Source organism: Numida meleagris, chromosome 6 (genome assembly GCF_002078875.1).
Source record: "Numida meleagris isolate 19003 breed g44 Domestic line chromosome 6, NumMel1.0, whole genome shotgun sequence".
Lineage (NCBI taxonomy): Eukaryota > Metazoa > Chordata > Aves > Galliformes > Numididae > Numida > Numida meleagris.
Window position 1 is genome coordinate 51,741,139 of NC_034414.1, and position 18,352 is coordinate 51,759,490.

Below are 18,352 nucleotides of genomic sequence, written 5' to 3' on the forward strand. Positions count from 1 at the left end.
TGTCTGGGACAATATTTGGGGGGGGGGGTGTATCAAGTTTCTTCCCATTGTTCCTGCTTTCCTGGGTCACCTATTTTTGTCACTGTTGTGATCAGGATGCTGGGCTGGAGAGATCTCTGTCCTGAGTGATGCAGCTGCCCTGTGCTCGCTCCTGGGCTGCTCAGTTGCTTGAGATCATGGGTTGCAGCATCTGGCTCTGCGTCATCTGCATTTTGTGGTTAGTTTAATAGAGACGAGGTAGTGCCAGAGGTTCAGGAGGAGCAGTGAGTGCCTCTGCAGAAGGTCACCCTCAGACCCTGCTGAACCTCTGCTGCGCTCAGCTTCATGCTCCAAAGCAGCCTGTGAAGGCAGACTGGCAAACTAGTCTCCTCATGGTCCTTCTCAAGAGCTATCTTCTGCTCTTCCTGCTTGTCACACAGTGGGAAAACAAAACTGACGCTATGTTAGATATGGAAAGTGTATTTCCAAGAAAGCAACTGCACTTACAAATTCAAGTCAACTTCAGCTCACCAAAAACTCCCAAATCTCTTCATATGACGCTCCAGTTCTTTGCGAGCCTGGAGCCCTGCCTCACGTCCCTGTTTGCAGCTGGGATATGTGTTTATGCTCCAGTATCAACAAGAACAAACATCCTGAGCGAGCATCATTCTTGGTGAAATGCCACAAGAAAGCCAGGCCTTGCGGGAAATCCCACGCTTACACGGGCTCACTTCCCCAGGAGCAAGGCCATGGCAGGTGGTGAAGAAAATAAAACCATGACTCTGAGGAGATGCAGACATTTCTAGTCTACCCTTAATTATTTTTTCCCTCTCTTTGCCCTTTCTCTTAGTACAATAGGTCAATGTTTAAAGATTACAGAAGAATAGGAGTGGTTTGGACTCCTTGCTCTCGACTTCATCGACCCTCTTGCTACATCACGCTTGGGAAAACAGCTCTTCAGAAAAAGGCCATAGAGCCTTTTCCTCCTATTTCTTTCCAGTGGGTGAGAAATAATGATTATTGCACATCAGCACTCAGACAAGCTGTAGTGATCTCAGCCTGGCCATAGGGCTCGCAGGAGGCCGGCACCACTGGAAGTGGGCTCTGGGGCCTCCAGTCCGTTTTCCCATGCAAAGCAGGACCATCTGCAATGCTAGCTCAGGTCAGCCTGTGCTTTTGCCTAGCAAAGCCTTGAAAACTCTGAGTGGAGAGCCCACCACATCTCTAGGCTGCACTACATAATTTGCCATGGAGGTCATGGAAGCACAACCTGTGCCCATTTCCCTGCAGTGTACCACTGGCTACTACTGAGAAGCATTCAATTCTGTCACCACTGCAACCACTCTTCACATAGGTTGCTTTATCCTCTTCTGCCATGCTCAGCAAGCCCAGCTTCTGCAAACTCTGTTCACTAGGCAGGAGCCCTAGGCCCCTCCACTGAACCATCTCACTGGCAGCACATCCATCACTGAGGCAACTCTCTCCTACACATGTTATCAGCCAATGAGCTATGAAGGATTGGATTCAGGTTATATATTAGAAAAAACTGGAACAGGCCACTCAGGGAGGTAGTGGAATCACCGTCCCCGAAGGTGTTCTAGAAACATGGAGATGAGGCATTGAGGGACATGGCTTAGTGGGCAGTATTGGTGGTATGTGGACATTGGACTAGATGATCTAGGGTCTTTTCCAACTTCAGTGATTCTTTGGTGTGAATTTCCCTCTGCGCAGCACAAGGATCTCAGCAGACCAGTGGTGCAGCAGTACCTGGCTGCCCTGGGGAACCTGGGCCATTGAAGGAGCTTGTCCCCAGCCTCACTTATAGCCAGGAGGGAGGGAGCCAGCTGCTGCACTTCTGAGATGAAAGGAGAATTTCAGCAATGCTGAGTCCTCGGGAGTCCAGCCTTGTGCAAAACATCTGAAGCTAACACAAACATCTCTGTACTCACAAAAATGAAAATCAGACAGCGTCTGAGTAAAACCAGAGTACTGTTCCCTCAAGGCAGCTCTCTGTCATTCCCCCATGGATGGAGGAGCTCCCTGGGGAAGGGCATGGCTTTTCCAAATGGATGACTCAGGCCATGCTCTGCCTTCTACAGTAGCTACAGCCTTGCCTTGACACAGTCCCCTGAAGCATGCACAACTGCGAGCTTACATCATGGCTGGCAGCCTCAGATGTTTCCATATGCTGGGAGTGACACGTGGTTTCCCAGAATCGCTGCTTTTCCCGTACCCTTCCAGCCTCACGAGCCCTACAATCCAACCCACAGTTCTGTGTCAGGGTTGGAGAGGGAAAGTCCTAAACACAAAGTTTGGCGGGTCAGCCTGCGCTGAAGGTCAGGATGCATATGAGTAAAACAACAGCACAGGGTTAGCTACATGGCCTTGGGGCAAGACAGGACAGAAACAAAATTTCGATTACTACTGCTTGGACAAACACAAGATACAGCATTACATGAGCAGCAGGGCCAGGGGCTCAGCACCCTCTTCCTGCCATTGTTCCGAACCAGGGCTGAAGGTGAGATGAGCGATGGCGGGACGGGGACCAGGGATGGGGAAAGCAGAGAGATCAGATCTCAGCACGGGAGGAGCTGGGAAAAACAAAGTCAGCAGGAGCAGGCGAGATGCAATAGGATAGACCCGTGGCAGGTCAGCTTAAGGAGAAAGTGGAATTTGGAGGAGTTGGCAGCAACTCGGGAAATAATATTGGAGGCACGAAGAAGCCTCCCAGTGCGGAAGGGGGGATGTGGAGTGTGGTGGAAATTTAGCTTGCTCATGAATTCCTTAATCCTCTGAAGTTTAAGAGGGAGTTACATAAACAACACTTACTCAAATTCCAGCAGATTCACATCAAGCTGCAGCACAGGCATTAGTGAACAAGTAAAACCCAAAGTGCAGATGCCAGTACCAAGGGATGAAAAGCACCACGGGACATGACTGTAGTGCTCAGAGGAGCATCTGCTCCAGCAGCAGCCCTGGTTGAGCAGCCCGTGCCACTCCCATCCCTGCTGTCCCCCTGCCTTACAGCCAGCCCCGTGCTCTGCCCCAGGAGGGGTGCTGTGGGGGATGCTTATGCAGCTATGCTGCCAAAAATAAAATGAAATATGAGAATGATAACAAACTGTGCATCCAACTGCAGCCTAAATAAACCGGAGGCTTCTAGAGACAGATTTCATCCGCTTGCCTTGTCCCAGACAGGAATTAGACAGGTTCATTAACGTTTTGGATGTTGACGTGCAAAGGATGCTCATGGGACCTTCAGGGACTTGCAAGCAGGGAGGCAGGGGACAGGATTTGATCTTGCAGCTATCTAGGAAAATAAAAATCAATAGGATGCAATTCAAGCAGAATGAGTATCGCACGATGACACAGAAGTAAACAACTGCACAAATACAGGGAGGAAACTGCCCATTCAGTAATAACTGCAAAAAGCCAAACACTGTGGAGTAATGAAGGGTCACGAACGCGTTGTGTCAACACATCGCTGAGAAAAAGGAAATCTCTCGCTGAGACTTGCAAAAACGAGTTGACACCTGCCCAGCACCGAAAGCAACTCCGCCGCTCCAGCTGTCAGCATCGAGGGCGGGCTGCCGGCTGCTCCGAGCAACGCGAAGGCAAACGGAGAGGGTGGCTGATGGCCAGCGGTGCCCGAGAAAGCGCTGCGAGAAGCAAAGCCCGGGGCCCTGGCTGGCTGCACGGGCACCTGCCCTGCCGGCGGCGGCAGCAGCAGCAGCAGCCGCGCTGCTCGCAGCCCGCGGGGCAGCAGGAGGGCCCCTGGTGGCCGGCAGCCCCGCGCTGGGCGCTCCCGAGCAGCGCGTTCCCGCGGCCGTATCCCCACCTGGCGGCGGCACCCGGGGCCGCAGGAGGAGGAACGGGAGAGCGCTCGGCTCTGGGGTCGCCGTTTGTGAGCAGAGCTTCGCTTTGTATTTGTTACAAAACCCTGCCAGGCTCTGCGATGGGTGATTCTCACCTCTGTGAGCCTCACCTCTGTGTCTGGGAAGATCATGGAGCAGATCCTCCTAGAAGACATGTTAAGGCACATACGTGACAAGGAGGTGATCCGAGACAGCCAGCATGGCTTCACCAAGGGCAGATCTTGCCTGACCAATCTGGTGGCCTTCTACGATGAAGTGACGGCATCGGTGGATGGGAGGAGGGCCGATGGATGTCATCTACTTGGACTTCTCCAAAGCCTTTGACAGGGTCCCTCATCACATCCTTCTCTCCAAATTGGAGAGGTATGGATTTGAAGGATGGACTGTTCAGTGGGTTAAGAACTGGTTGGCTGGTCGCAGCCAAAGGGTTGTGATAAATGGTTCTGTGTCAGGGTGGAGGCCGGTCACGAGTGGTGTCCCCCAAGGCTCAGTCCTGGGACCGGTGCTCTTCAATGTCTTTATCAATGACATAGATGATGGAATCGAGTGCACCCTCAGCAAGTTTGCAGATGATACCAAGCTGAGCGGTGCAGTCAATACATTGGAAGGAAGGGAAGCCATCCAGAGGGACCTGGACAGGCTGGACAAGTGGGCCCACGAGAACCTAATAGAATCATAGAATCATAGAATGAGCTAGGTTGGAAAAGACCTACAAGATCACCTAGTCCAATCATCCACCTACCACCACCAACCCCACTAAACTATGTCTCCCAACGCTATATCTAAACGTTTCTTGAACACCTCCAGGGACGGTGACTCCACCACCTCCCTGGGCAGCCCGTTCCAGCGCCTGACCACTCTTTCAGAAAAGTAGTATTTCCTAATGTCCAGCCTAAATCTCCCCTGGCGCAACTTGAAGCCATTCCCCCTCGTCCTGTCACTAGTTACAGGAGAGAAGAGGCTGACCCCCAGCTCACTACAACCTCCCTTCAGGTAGTTATAGAGAGCGATAAGGTCTCCCCTGAGCCTCCTCTTCTCCAGACTGAACAATCCCAGCTCCCTCAGCCGCTCCTCATCAGGCCTGTGCTCCAGACCCCTCACCAGCTTCATTGCCCTCCTCTGAACACGCTCCAAGGCCTCAATGTCTTTTTTGCAGTGAGGGGCCCAAAACTGGACACAGTACTCAAGGTGGGGCCTCACTAGGGCTGAGTACAGAGGGAGAATGACTTCCCTACTCCTACTGGCAACACTATTTCTGATACAAGCCAGGATGCCATTGGCCTTCTTGGCCACCTGGGCACACTGCTGGCTCATGCTCAGCCGAGCGTCGACTAATACCCCTAGGTCAGTTTCCTCCATACAACTTTCGAGCCACTCTGCCCCAAGCCTGTAGCGTTGCCTGGGGTTGTTGCGGCCGAAGTGCAGGACCCGGCACTTGGTCTTGTTGAACCTCATCCCGTTGGCTTCAGCCCAGAGATCCAGCCTGTCCAGATCTCTCTGTAGGGCCTCTCTACCCCCAGGCAGATCGACACTTCCTGCCAGCTTGGTGTCGTAATGAGGTTCAACAAGGCCAAGTGCAGGGTGCTGCACTTGGGCCAGGGCAATCCCAGGTATTTATACAGCCTGGGGGAAGAAGTACTTGAAAGCAGCCCTGCGGAGAGGGACTTGGGGGTCCTGGTGGACGAGAAGCTGGACATGAGCCAGCAGTGTGCGCTGGCAGCCTGGAAGGCCAACTATGTTCTGGGCTGCATTAAAAGAGGAGTGGTCAGCAGGGAGAGGGAGGTGGTGGTCCCCCTCTACTCGGCTCTTGTGAGGCCCCATCTGGAGTACTGTGTCCAGGGGCCCACAGCACAAGAAGGATGTGGAGCTCTTGGAACGAGTTCGGAGGAGGACGACCAAGATGATCAGAGGGCTGGAGCACCTCTCCTATGAGGAAAGGTTGAGGGAACTGGGCTTGTTTAGTTTGGAGAAGAGAAGGCTCCAGGGAGACCTCATTGTGGCCTTCCAATACTTGAAGGGAGCGTATAAACAGGAGGGGGATCGATTGTTTGTGAGGGTGGATAGCAACAGGACAAGGGGGAATGGTTTTAAGCTGAGACAGGGGAGATTTAGGTTAGATATTAGGAGGAAGTTTTTCACACAGAGGGTGGTGATGCACTGGAACAGGTTGCCCAGGGAGGTTGTGGATGCCCTGTCCCTGGAGGCATTCAAGACCAGGCTGGACGTGGCTCTGGGCAGCCTGGTCTAGTGGTTGGCGACCCTGCACTCGGCAGGGGGGTTGAGACTCGATGATCTTTGAGGTCCTTTTCAACCCAAGCCATTCTATGATTCTATGATTCAAACGGTGATAGAACAAACCGGAGCACCCCGGCCCCTTGCAACTACTTATTTGTGAAGCTGAAGGGGATCCGAAAGCCACCAGGTGGCACCAGCTGCGTGACCCTTCGCAGCACGGGCTGTCCCCAGGGCAGAGGGGAACCCCGCTCAGCCCTCTGGTGCGGAGTAGAGACCTCAGCAAAGGCTTCTCGTCTGTGTGCACCTTTACAATCACAGAATGGTTGGGTCGGAGGGGCCTTAAAGCCCACCCAGTTCCAACCCTCTTCCGTGGGCTGGCTGCCCCCCACCAGCTCAGGCTGCCCAGGGACCCATCCAGACTGGCCTTGGGCACCTCCAGGGATGGGGCACCACAGCTCTCTGGGCAGGTGTGCCAGTGCCTCGCCACCCTCTGAATTCTTTCCTAACACGGGTGAGCAAGGCAATGGCATGACCAAGTGGTCCCTGTGAAGCAGGAGAGGGCCCTTGCAAAGGGATGCTGAGCTCCGAGCAGCTCTGTGCTGTGGTGGAGCTGCCAGACACCAGGGCAGCGCTCAGTGCAGTTCTAGCATGGCAGCAGGCCCTGCAAAACAGACAGCAAGGGCAGTGCTGGCCCTGCTTGCTTCCTTAGGCCATGGAATAATCCTGCAGGAGGATCCTGAATGCAACCCTGCTTCCCTGCCCTCCACTGAGTGCAGCACAAATCCTACCCAAGCGCCTTAACCCCAGCCTGGGGTGAAGCCTAGAAAGGGGTCATACAAGAATGTCAGCGTTCACAGTGAAGTGGGTTAAATCCCCTCAAAACAAGGGAAATTGCTCTCTCCCCATGCCCACAGCCTCCTTCCCTGCCTGACCACCCCAGAACGCCTTCCTGCTGCTCATCCCTCCTGTGTGACACTGGACCCCACCCCCTCCCCTCTTGGGAGCCCCTGGCTGGCCCCCACACACAATCTGTTCACCCCAGCAGGCTTGTGGGTTGTTCCTCCCATGCCATCTGCCTGTCCTCCCATTCCCTCTCCAGAGAACCCCCCAGGTCAAGGAAGCCTCCCACATGCCACCAGCACTCAACCTAGTGGACAAAGCTCCTCACTCAAAGTTGCCTCCTGAAGCCAAGCCTTTATTTGCCCTGCCCACAATCTGATGCCATCCACAGGCCATTAAGAGACATTACTGAAAACAGTGCTTATCCTACACAAACATGCAGAGCAGAAGATGGTGACCACATGCCCAGCAAGGCCCAGCCATTTCACCACAGGTAAACTCCATCCCAAGGGCTCCCCAGCTCTGCCCATGAGTAGAAAGTACCCTTGTCTGCCTGTAAATGTCAAATGGAAGAGATGGATGTAGCAATCAAAACGTCTGTGGCAGGAATCTTTCAAGTGCAGTAGAATTATTTTTAGACCAGACACGATCAAAATGTCAAAGGGGTTTTTATTTATTTTCTCTGGAAGGTTCACTGATTGAAATTTCAATAAACAGAGGCTGCCTCTAATCCCACTGTCACAAAGTTAGGGCTGTAATCACTTCCTGCTCTTGAAAAAATGTGCAATTAGGCAGCATGGAAGGACAAATGACCTGACGTGCCTGACAGGGCTGTCAGCTCTCCCAGCATAGCACTGCACACTGTGACAGGAGTCCACCACGCTGAAGAGCCACCCCAAGATGTGGCTTCATCACTGGTACATCCAAAGGGGCTCTTTGCATGGCATGATGATGCTGCAAAGCGTGGTGGCACCCACTCAGACGTGTGCCATCCCACAGGCCAGGAGCTGGACATGGCCCCAGCCTTGCATGCTTGCAGGTTATGTACAAAATTGTCCCCTCTCCTATTAGGGAAGAGCCTGTGTTGGTGCCAGCAGCACCAGTAGATCTGAGGTAGCAGAGCTTTTTTCTTTACATGGCCAGAGAGGAGCAGGTCTGTAATAACCTAAATTAAAGGAGGGCCTTGAACCAAATCCAGCTTGGGGGTGTGAACAGTCCATAGATAACTAGAAAGTTAGTGCTTTCCTCAGCGGAACTGCCTATTTACATCTGAAAACAGCACAGACCTTGCCCGGAGGCTGGGACAAACAGCTCCTTTCACTCAAGGCCTTCCACTCCTCTGCAAAGGAGCTACTTTACAAAGCAATATGAAATTTCCAGTAACTGAGGTATAAAAATGAATGCAAAACTGCTCCCGCTGAGAAACCTGTACATGAAGAGCTCCCCATCCTACAAGGAGAGTGCCATGAGCCATCCCAGCAAGGGGCACGAGGACAAATGCCATCTTCTGCTCCCACTCTCGGGGCTTGCGACCTTGGTGTGGCAAGAGGAAGGCCATATTTCTACCAGGTCAGGCTTACAGGGGCTGGATCCTGCACCATGCCCATGGGTCAGCCATGCTCCCGCGGGCTAGGCTCTTCAGAGAGCCGTGGAGCAGGCTGTGATACTGTGTCACCTGCTAGGACACTGCATGGTGCAGCAGTCCCTTGTTATGCATGAGACTGTGTGAAACAGAAACTTGGCAGAGGGGAACCTTCCCCCTCTTCTGCACCATGATAGCACATCCCAGGAATAACCACCAGGACTCAGCTAAGCAGCAATCTCTAGGCAATTTTAAATGTCTTTCAGCCATACCCCAGTCAATTTCTGCCTGGTCTTTGCATAGAACTTTAGGATTTGGGCCACATGGTTTTCCTGCAGAAGTGCAGGAATTCTGGCTTCCATAGCTTCCATGCTTCTTCATGCACCCAGCTGCATGAGTCCCTGAAGCTTTCCAGGAGCTGTGACTGCAGGTACTGCCACATGGGAGACAACCTCATGTTTCTCACAGTAGGTCTGACTGAAAGCAAGAAAAAAAGCTGTGTAATTGTATAGCACTTGTATGAGCACGTGCAAGAGTCAAACAGCAAAAACATTGCTTCTATTCACATACTCCTGAATTAATCTTTATCAGTGTTTACACGTTGACAATCATAGAATCATAGAATTGTCTGAGTTGGAAGAGACCCTTAAAGGCCATCTGGTCCAAGCCCCTGCAATGAACAGGGACACCCAGAGCTCCATCAGGTGCTCAGAGCCCCATCCAGCCTGACACTGGGTGTCTGCAGGGATGGGGCATCCACCACCTCTCTGGGCAACCTGTGCCAGTGCCTCACCGCCCTTATTGTAAATCAAGGTGACCTTTCTCTAAGCACATCCCACAACCAGTTTCACTGCTACTGTGATTATGAGCTGGAGTGAGACTACCAATCTGTAGCACAAACGTTTCCGCTACGCCGCAGCCCAGCCAGTTCTGGGATTTGGGAGCCTGCTTACCCAGGGGATTTCAGCAAATAGGAGATTAAGTGATTTACAGTATTTTAAAAGCATGTTCCTGAATATCTTTTCTAAGGCAAAAGTGGTGCTATGAATAATTTCTTTAAAGGGTGGTATACAGGTGGGTGACTGATAGCCCGTTCATTATATCTGAATCAGTTTTCATTGCAAGGGGAAAGTGTGCTTGCTTACTAATTGTTTCTCTCATTGCTTTCTCTTCCTGCTAGCAGGGCAGCCTACTGTCTACTTGTGCCTGGAGCCCCAGGTCAGAGCTCTGTGTAACTCATCCTTGCTCTGCTAACATGGGGAACTATAAATAAACTGTGACATGGGCAGGGGAGGAGGTGGTGCAAAGGGACTGTACTTTTCAACCTGAGATACTCAATCTATTCAGCTTAACCAACAGAAGGTGACTGGTGACAATCCGTAAATATTAACTGAGATTTCTGATAGCAGCAGGCACTGGCCTGGCACACAAAAAAAACTAAAATTCTCTTGTTCTGAGCTGGAGCTGGACAAATTCAGACTAAAAAGAAGTTACAGATTATTTCAAGTGAAGCAAACAGCTGTATGCTCTCCACTAAAGGCCGTTTTTAAACCATAAGGATCTGCAAGGAGGCACTAGCACTTGCCTGGTTGCACATGCACGTATCATAACAGGCCAGGAGGGAGAGGATGCTGCAGAGGAGCCTTGCTGCAGGGATGTGCAGACAGGAGGGAAGAACAGGGAGGAAAAGCCCAATCTTCTCCCTTATTGCTGCTGTAAGCTGAATTGCCAATCTCAGCATTCAGTTCCCTGCACCGCCTACAACATGATGCTTCGTGGCATGGAAATTTGCAGCCAGAGCAAGGAAAGCATAGATGGCATGTATAGCAGCAAGGAGCTCGGGGAGGTGCTGTTACAGCCACAGGCATTCCGTGCCCCTGGAGGCAGGCATGCCCATGCACAGACACATCACCTTCAAGGAGACTCACACACACACCTACCTTTCCTAACAACAAAAGCAGCAACAGTGTTTGTATATTCCAGGTTTTACTTCTATATCTTCAAAAAGCAAGTTGCTTTCTGTTTCCGTTTTCCTACAATTATCACGAAATATCTTCAAGAGAGCAGCTTTATCTTCTCGGTGGAGCGAGTCTTTGATGTCCAACAGTGTGCTCAGATGCTCTTCCCTTTCCAAAAGGATAAGAGGACGTGTCAGTGAAAGAACCGAGGGAAAAGGCTTGCTTCGCACCACCCTGTATTGCTGGGCCAGGCCAAGGCTTAGAACCTACTGAACTGTTTTTTGACACTCTTTGGCCACCTAGCAAGGAGAAGGGCTGTGACACCACTGCTGCGCCTGACATGACTGAGCTCATGGGTCCCAAGCTCTGTGCACTGTGAAAATCTTCACCTCAGTTTTCTCCTGGGAAAAAAATGACATCTTCCATGATAGGTTTGGGGTGACTCTACACAGGATCATTTGAAAGCATCTGTCATTTCTTTCCTCCCCTCACATGGAGTTACCTAGCATTGCTTTGCTGATCATATATAGAATCATAGAATCATAGAATTAGCTAGGTTGGAAAATACCTACAAGATCATCCAGTCCAACCATCCACCTACCACCAATAACCTCACCAAACCATGTCTCTCAACACTATATCTAAACATTTCTTGAACACCTCCAGGTATATTACATATCTGAGAATAAGAACTGTTATGGTGTATCAGATAAACATCTTTTTAGCTCAACACTGCTTCTTTAAAAGAAGTAAATGCTTAGGAAAAGAATATCGAAACCAGGCCAAGTGTAATGTGATCTCTTTGTCTTTCTTTTTTGCTTCTGGCAGTCTGCAGTTAAGGGACTTTCTTCACTAGGGGTTGTATCATGACTGTCATGTTGAATAGGCACTAAGACAATTATCTACCACAAATTGTCTGCTCCCTGTTTGAAGCTATTCACACTTTTGGCCTTCACAGCATCCTGTGACACAGAGCTCTACACTGTAATAATGTTAACTTGAAAAAACACAGTCCCTAGCACAAAACATCAGAGCTTGAGGTGGATATAATAAAAAACAGAATTTGAAACAAATACAGTTAGCTAAAATCTCACCTTCCAAATAAAAGTTGGGTTTCATTTCTTTTAACAGCTTCCTATGAAAAACTGAAGTGTATATTCTCAATGGATTATGTGGAAATAGTTACTCCTAGAAAAGGACCAGTGAAATGTGAAAGCCAAAAGCCAAGTGCTTGGAAGTTATGAAATGCCTGAGTTGAAGATGCTCTTGAAGCCCACATTTGGCCCACACTGCCAGTGCTGGAAAATGCACCAGTGAAGCCTGAACATTGTTCATTCAGGTCTTATTTTTCCACAGTGTTCCTGCTTTGTTGACAAACATTTCATCCATCCTTCACTTTTACAGAGGGACATCTCAGCTCAAGTGGTTAATGTCGGGCAAAACTGAAAACCATAGTAAGCAGCATCTGCAAATAGGAAGCATGGAGTGCATTCAAACTTAAGCGCTGTGCCTGAACCAGCACGCTGCAAAGAGAATATCTCACAGGGCTGATGTTGCTATAGATCTTCTGGTGGCAAGTACTTGTGCAGAAACCACATAAACAAAAACAGGTTACCTTAGATCAGGATATTGGCTGAGCAAGGGCAGTAGGGCTATTTTCATCCCCTCAGCATCAGGAGTTTGAATAAATTCTAAAATTGCTTCGATGGGATCCTCGAGAGCACCAGCAGCAGGACCCTGGGAAGAGAAGCAAAGGGGTGTTCAGGGCAAGGGAAGCAGGGTATGTTAGGAGGTGGCCTCACATCACTTTCAGGTTCTCACTCCATGGGTTAGGAACTTTGTGGGACTGTCTGTACATGCACAAGAAGCACGTTGACCCTCCTGGTTAGGAGAAGAGAAAACACAGGCTGCTTCCAGGATGGCTCAGGGACTATCTGCAGCAGCACAGAATTCCTTTCTGCGCTTCCTTTCCCAAAGCAGGCCTCTCGCTACATCTCCTGTCCTCTCAGAGGCTATCTCACCCTTTGGGAAATGGTTTCCTTCCCCAGGTAAGCACTGTGTGAGAACAAGTTCTGCAGGCCAGCACATGACACCAGCCATGGAACCAGCACGGGGACAAAAGAGTGACCCTGATCAGCAGGTGAGGAAACACAGATGCTGTAACAGACAAACAAAGGGAAGCACAGCTGGGCACTGTGAAGGATCTGAGCACAGTGCTGTGCCTGGCCAGCTCCCTCTGAACTGTAGCAGACAAAAGAATAAAGTCTCAAAAATCTAGCAAGTCACACAGAGCATTTTTAGCAAAGCTGGGGGAAGCAGAATGTGGATGAGCTGCAGAGTGAGGGGCGTTGTTCATGTTTTTCATTGGTGTAGTAGTGCAATTAAATTGCCTTTCTGAATTATTGATGCCATCGTGTCACAGAGACTCTGTGACAAAACAAACCTGGAGAGCAGGCTGCCAAACCAGGCCAGGAGAAGCCCAGGTTCTCCATGGGGCTTTAGAAACAGGAGGCCAGATTCTCCATGCAGCTCATCTCTGCACTGAACATAAATCAAAAACAATAGTAATACTTGCAGACAGCCTTCTCTCTCCTCCTCCGCACTGCAGACACACAACATGTTCAGTTCTGCACAGTGCACACGCTGTACTCAGCTCCTAATGCACCAATACTATAAGGCTTCGTACTTGGCAAGCTCACTATTACAAAATGCTAATTAATTAGAAGGTGTCAGATTTTGTTGAGTGCTATATAGACAGGAAAGGTCGGAGGTAAACAGCCTGCAATCTAAAGAGACAAAGAAGAGGCAGCTTGTCAGCAGTGTTTGGATGCTTGTATTGTTTAGGACACGTACTGCTCTGAGGCAAGAAGCAAGGTATTTCCTACATGTTCTGAGACAGAGTGGAAGGAAGAGCCTGAATAGAGGGCACAGTCGGGTAGGGAGCGGGTACAGCCTGAGCAGCAACTGCACGATAAATTCAGTCTGCAGTAGAGCACATACTTCACATGCATAACCATGTACCTCATTTGACTGAGTATCAGGCTGTCCCCTGCAAATTGCTTATGCATTTCCTCCCCCAGGTTTTCAGAGCATCTACATCACATAAGAAAGAGAATAGAGTAGGGATGCGAGGCGAACTGTACTAACTTTCAGCCAAGCAGAACATAGAGTTTTGGCAGATAATTAGATTTCTCATATCTCGTTTACACTATGAAACCAGCTGTCCTTGCACATTTCAGCCAAAGCTGGTGCTGAGCACAGCATTACTGGTAAACCCTCAGAGTTAACACTAGAGAATGCCCCCGCTCTTCCCAACACCCCGATTTCTCAAAGCACTGACTTGTCAGTGACTGATCACTCTAGGAAAGGGAGGTCTTCAGCTAAAAGCACAGGCAGCCAGCAGCAGCCATGGAAGGGTCTGCGGGGAGGGAAGAGGTCAGATAGGAGGACAACAACAGCTATATCCCATGGCCAATGAGTGGCAGCCATATGGGGCAACCCATAGAGAAGGTGAAGATGTGGAGCAGCTGATTCAGTTCTTCATTCCAGAGGCTGGAGGGAAAGCACAAGGCAGGAGCACAGCTCTTCAGACACCCCTTCCTCATCTGCAGACACATACTAAGGCACAAAGGCTTGCCTGGGGGAGCTGACAGCCTTAGAGTTGTCTTACCAGTTTAGAGGAATGTACTTCATTCTTACTTCAGCGGTAGGAATGTGAATCATGTCTGCTCTAGTCACGCATTTCAAAACTACAAACTAGAAGCTTCTGGCAGATAGGAAAAGCTGTCTTCCAGCCCCTGATTTGCATTTCTATGAAGCTAGATACCACTGTGGTAAGATCTCTTAAGCTTGTCTCTTGCTTTCAAAGCCTTTGTCTCTTCCAGTACTGTTCTTGATGACAGAGCAAAACCATAACCATATCAAAGACTTACTAAGCACTCTTTAAAGACGGTCTGCAGCATCCTATGATCTTCTTCCATCTTGCTGACAATCTGCCTCCTCTTCTGCACACATGATTTCCTGACACTGGTCTGGAGGGCTTGCACATATTCATTAGTAATTATGTTGTTCACAGACTTGACAAGGGCCTGTTCCAGAGCAAAGAAGATCAAATTGACTCCTTTGATAATGAACACTGAGCAGACCATACCTACAGGATTCTGACCAGTGTAGGCAGGTGATATAAGGCCCATGCAGAAGGATGTCCCACTTCTCTGCTTAAGCATCCCTAGTGTAACACAAGTTGTATGTGGGTGACTCCAAGCTGTATGTGGATAACACTGATAAGTGTGGAAACATCCAACCAAAAGCAATGGGACCAGCTGGCTGAGCTCCACTCATGCTTCGGAGCAGCAAGGTAACACTTGCCTTAGCACCAAGCTAGCAATCAGCATAGCTTTGGGAGAGCTTGGACCACAGACAAAGCAAGATCCAATCTCCCTGGAACATCCCTGCTAGACACATCCCCTGGCCATACCCTTGGGCACACCTTCGTGGCTGGGCACAGGGCTCACATGAGTACTTCTGAGCCACCCACAACCTGCTAAGAAACCTCAGTGCTAAGACCAAGCAGCACTTGAAGAGGGAGGAAGAGTGAACATTTCTAAGGGGAGATGGGCTGCTCCAGAGAAAACACATTTTCATTAGCAGTGGAAATCAGACCAGTTTTAGGCTGCAGTCCAAAGGTACAGGAAATCCCCACCCCTATCCAAAAGAGACAAAGCAAGAGACAGACAGCTCTGGCCCAGTGCTCCACCACTGAGCTGCTGCTTACCCCAGCACTAATGTGACATAACGTCCATTGACAGGCTCTGAACAACAGCAGAATAGCTGCTAATTTTTCTGTTCCATTACCATTTTCCACGTTTCAAAATGTTAATTAAAATCAGCACCAACAAAGAGCCTGCAGAACTTGAAGGAATGAGAAAGGGAGTCCAACGCTTAGCATACCAATATAGTGGTACTGGGGCAATGGCAGTATCAGAAACAGCTCAATGTTCCCACTCTCTGTTTGGAAGATACATTCGGTTTTCTCATTCCTAGTCTTCTTGGTTTCTCTGACAGGTTGCAGAAAGGTCATAGCTGTCATGGGGAAGTAGATGCCCAACTATGAGGAACTGGACTGAGACCACTAGATCTGTAACAGACCTTCTGTTGATAGATGAAATGGGAGTTTGGTTTAATGATGGAATATTGTGCATGTAGAGGTTCATGGACTAGTTTCAATGACTTCTGAATATCTTGTTCTTGCTTTCTTCCTCATTTCTTACCTGATACTTGTCTGTTTTTTTCTTCTCAAATGCCAGAAAGCTTTGCTTTAAGAATTCAAGGATGTGTCTGAAACCACTGTCACTCTTTCTGAAATGATCTTTCAGTGCTCCCTGAGAAAAAGAGGCACAGTCAGAGTGCACATGTGGAGACATCACACAGGCTATAAATGTGGATTACTACGCTTTTGCTCTTTCTGCTTTCAGAAAAAGAAAAAAAAAAAAAAGACTCCTCCACAAGCTGCAGCACTTTGTACATTTATTTCAAATAAAAGCAAAACATGAAAGACAGAAACAATTCAAAATCAGGAAGGGTATAGTAAGTTCTTAAACCCAAACCTAGAATATATAAAACTATGGAAAATGGGCTGCAATAGCTCCAATCCTGTGCCTATGTAAGATATATCCCTCTGCATTAGAAGTGCAGCAAAAGACAGCTGTTCTGTGCCCTTCTGCGTGGTTATCCTGCACCCAGTATGGCCACTGCCTCTTATTTAATGGGCATGTATAAGGATCATTTAGAGGGCAGGTAGGGAAAGAACTCTGTCTTACATCATGTGAAGGCTGTGTAGGCACAGCTAGAGAAGGACTGAAAACCTGACTCCTAGGTTTCCTGCTTCTCCCTAGGGTTGTCTGTGTGCTCTACCATAGTCATCCCCAGATCCCATCTTGATGCGTGGGCCCATGCTACAGGCTGGCAATGACCTCTGCAGACCAAAACAGCACAGCATGGATGGATTTTTTGTCATTTTTCTTTTGCTGCCATCAGCATGCTCAAGTTAGCCTGTGCAACATGCCTGAAGATGCACAGGGAAGCTTCCCAAGGAAATGCACAACACCAACAACAATTCTTAGTTGTCTAGACACTGAGAACAGGATATAAAGGTGAGTATCTGGCCTAACAATCTACTATTAGAAAGTGTGAAAGGAAGGGAATCATGGAATCATAGAATGGCTGAGGTTGGAAAGGACCTTAAAGATCATCGAGCTCCAACCCCATGCTGTGGGCTGGTTGCCCCCACCAGATCAGGCTGCCCAAGGCCCCATCCAGCCTGGCCTTGAGCACCTCCAGGGATGGGGCACCACAGCTCTCTGAGTCTGCTTCCTGACTACCCACCATCATCTTGGATTTTGTGAATTATCACTGCCCAGTGAAGATACCTAGCTGCTAGGAATGCATAGCACTCCACTCAAGTGGAGCTCAGCCCTTGAGGTCTGGGACCCCAGGGGTGGTACAGGACACTTATTTCTAGCACAACAGCATGTATTATAACCAGTGGAACTGGTATCCCCAAAACTTGAAAAGATGAAGCTGTCAACATTTCTGTGCAAATGTTGACAGCCCCCTCTACTTGGCTCTTGTGAGGCCCCATCTGGAGTACTGTGTCCAGGCCTGGGGCCCACAGCACAAGAAGGATGTGGAGCTCTTGGAACGAGTTCGGAGGAGGGTGACCAAGATGATCAGAGGGCTGGAGCACCTCTCCTATGAGGAAAGGTTGATGGAACTGGGCTTGTTTAGTTTGGAGAAGAGAAGGCTCCAGGGAGACCTCATTGTGGCCTTCCAATACTTGAAGGGAGCGTATAAACAGGAGGGGGATCGATTGTTTGTGAGGGTGGATAGCGATAGGACAAGGGGGAATGGTTTTAAGCTGAGACAGGGGAGATTTAGGTTAGATATTAGGAGGAAGTTTTTCACTCAGAGGGTGGTGATGCACTGGAACAGGTTGCCCAGGGAGGTTGTGGACGCCCCGTCTCTGGAGTCATTCAAGGCCAGGCTGGATGTGGCTCTGGGCAGCCTGGTCTAGTGGTTGGCGACTCTGCACTTAGCAGGGGGGTTGAGACTCGATGATCTTTGAGGTCCTTTTCAACCCAAGCCATTCTATGATTCTATGACTCTATGGATAGTTTCAGGCAAAGTAGATGAGGACACTGGACCTGAAGATCAAATTATGGTTTTATCCTTACCAAATCCTGACATGAGAATGAAGTGGGTGCTACCTGACATCATGAAAATATTCAGCGTTAACACACATCTCCCATACCTTGACTTCAGAAATGATTGTCTGCAGAAAACACTGTGTAATCTCATCTTCCATCCTGTCTAGAAGCTTTTTTATCTTAACATCCTGGTCAGTGCTGGCACTGCAAAGGTATGTTAACTTATACCAGGTAGTTCTGTGCAAAAACAAAAAGGATATAGAAAAAATTGATCAGACAACATCAAGCTATTCTCTCAGATCAAAACTCTTTCCCCTGCAACCAACATGACTGCCTGGATGCTTGGATGGACACGTGCTCAGGTGCAGGGCTACCACAGGACCTCAGTGACCCACATTTATGCTCCCGTCTTTTGGACAGCTCTTATTAAGATGTTGTTACAAGGACATGTAAGCTCAAACACACACAAATGCCACTTGTACCCAGTGAGCTTAGATGAGTAAAAAAGCTAGTATTTTCAAAAATGAGAAGGCATTAAGAGGCCTTGACAAATGGAGGCTTGATGAGCATCCTGTGCACCTTTGATACTCTACAAATACAAGGTGAACAATTATATTCCATCAGAACAGCCTTCAAGACAGAAAAACCTTGTTAAAATGATCATTGGTTTGAAACCAG

The 18,352-nt window shown here is 49.2% G+C and overlaps 1 protein-coding gene across 10 annotated transcripts in view; it reads right to left on the reverse strand.

Moving 5' to 3' along the window:
- The window catches only part of LOC110401586 (exocyst complex component 3-like protein 2), a 38,750-nt gene continuing 27,976 nt past the window's right edge, over nucleotides 7,579–18,352 (reverse strand). For 4 of the 10 annotated variants that reach the window (XM_021402842.1, XM_021402838.1, XM_021402836.1 and 1 more), the window contains 6 exons: nucleotides 17,779–17,911; nucleotides 15,740–15,850; nucleotides 14,402–14,557; nucleotides 12,085–12,206; nucleotides 10,452–10,637; nucleotides 7,579–8,988 (listed from right to left, as the gene is read on the reverse strand). In XM_021402842.1, the coding sequence (XP_021258517.1) occupies nucleotides 10,457–10,637; nucleotides 12,085–12,206; nucleotides 14,402–14,557; nucleotides 15,740–15,850; nucleotides 17,779–17,911 (703 nt within the window). In that variant the 3' untranslated portion in view covers nucleotides 7,579–8,988; nucleotides 10,452–10,456. Of the gene's footprint in view, nucleotides 8,989–10,451; nucleotides 10,638–11,563; nucleotides 11,935–12,084; nucleotides 12,207–14,401; nucleotides 15,621–15,739; nucleotides 15,851–17,778; nucleotides 17,912–18,352 lie in introns of those variants that run through there. The other 6 variants (XR_002440444.1, XM_021402839.1, XR_002440445.1 and 3 more) reach the window with 6 other exon arrangements.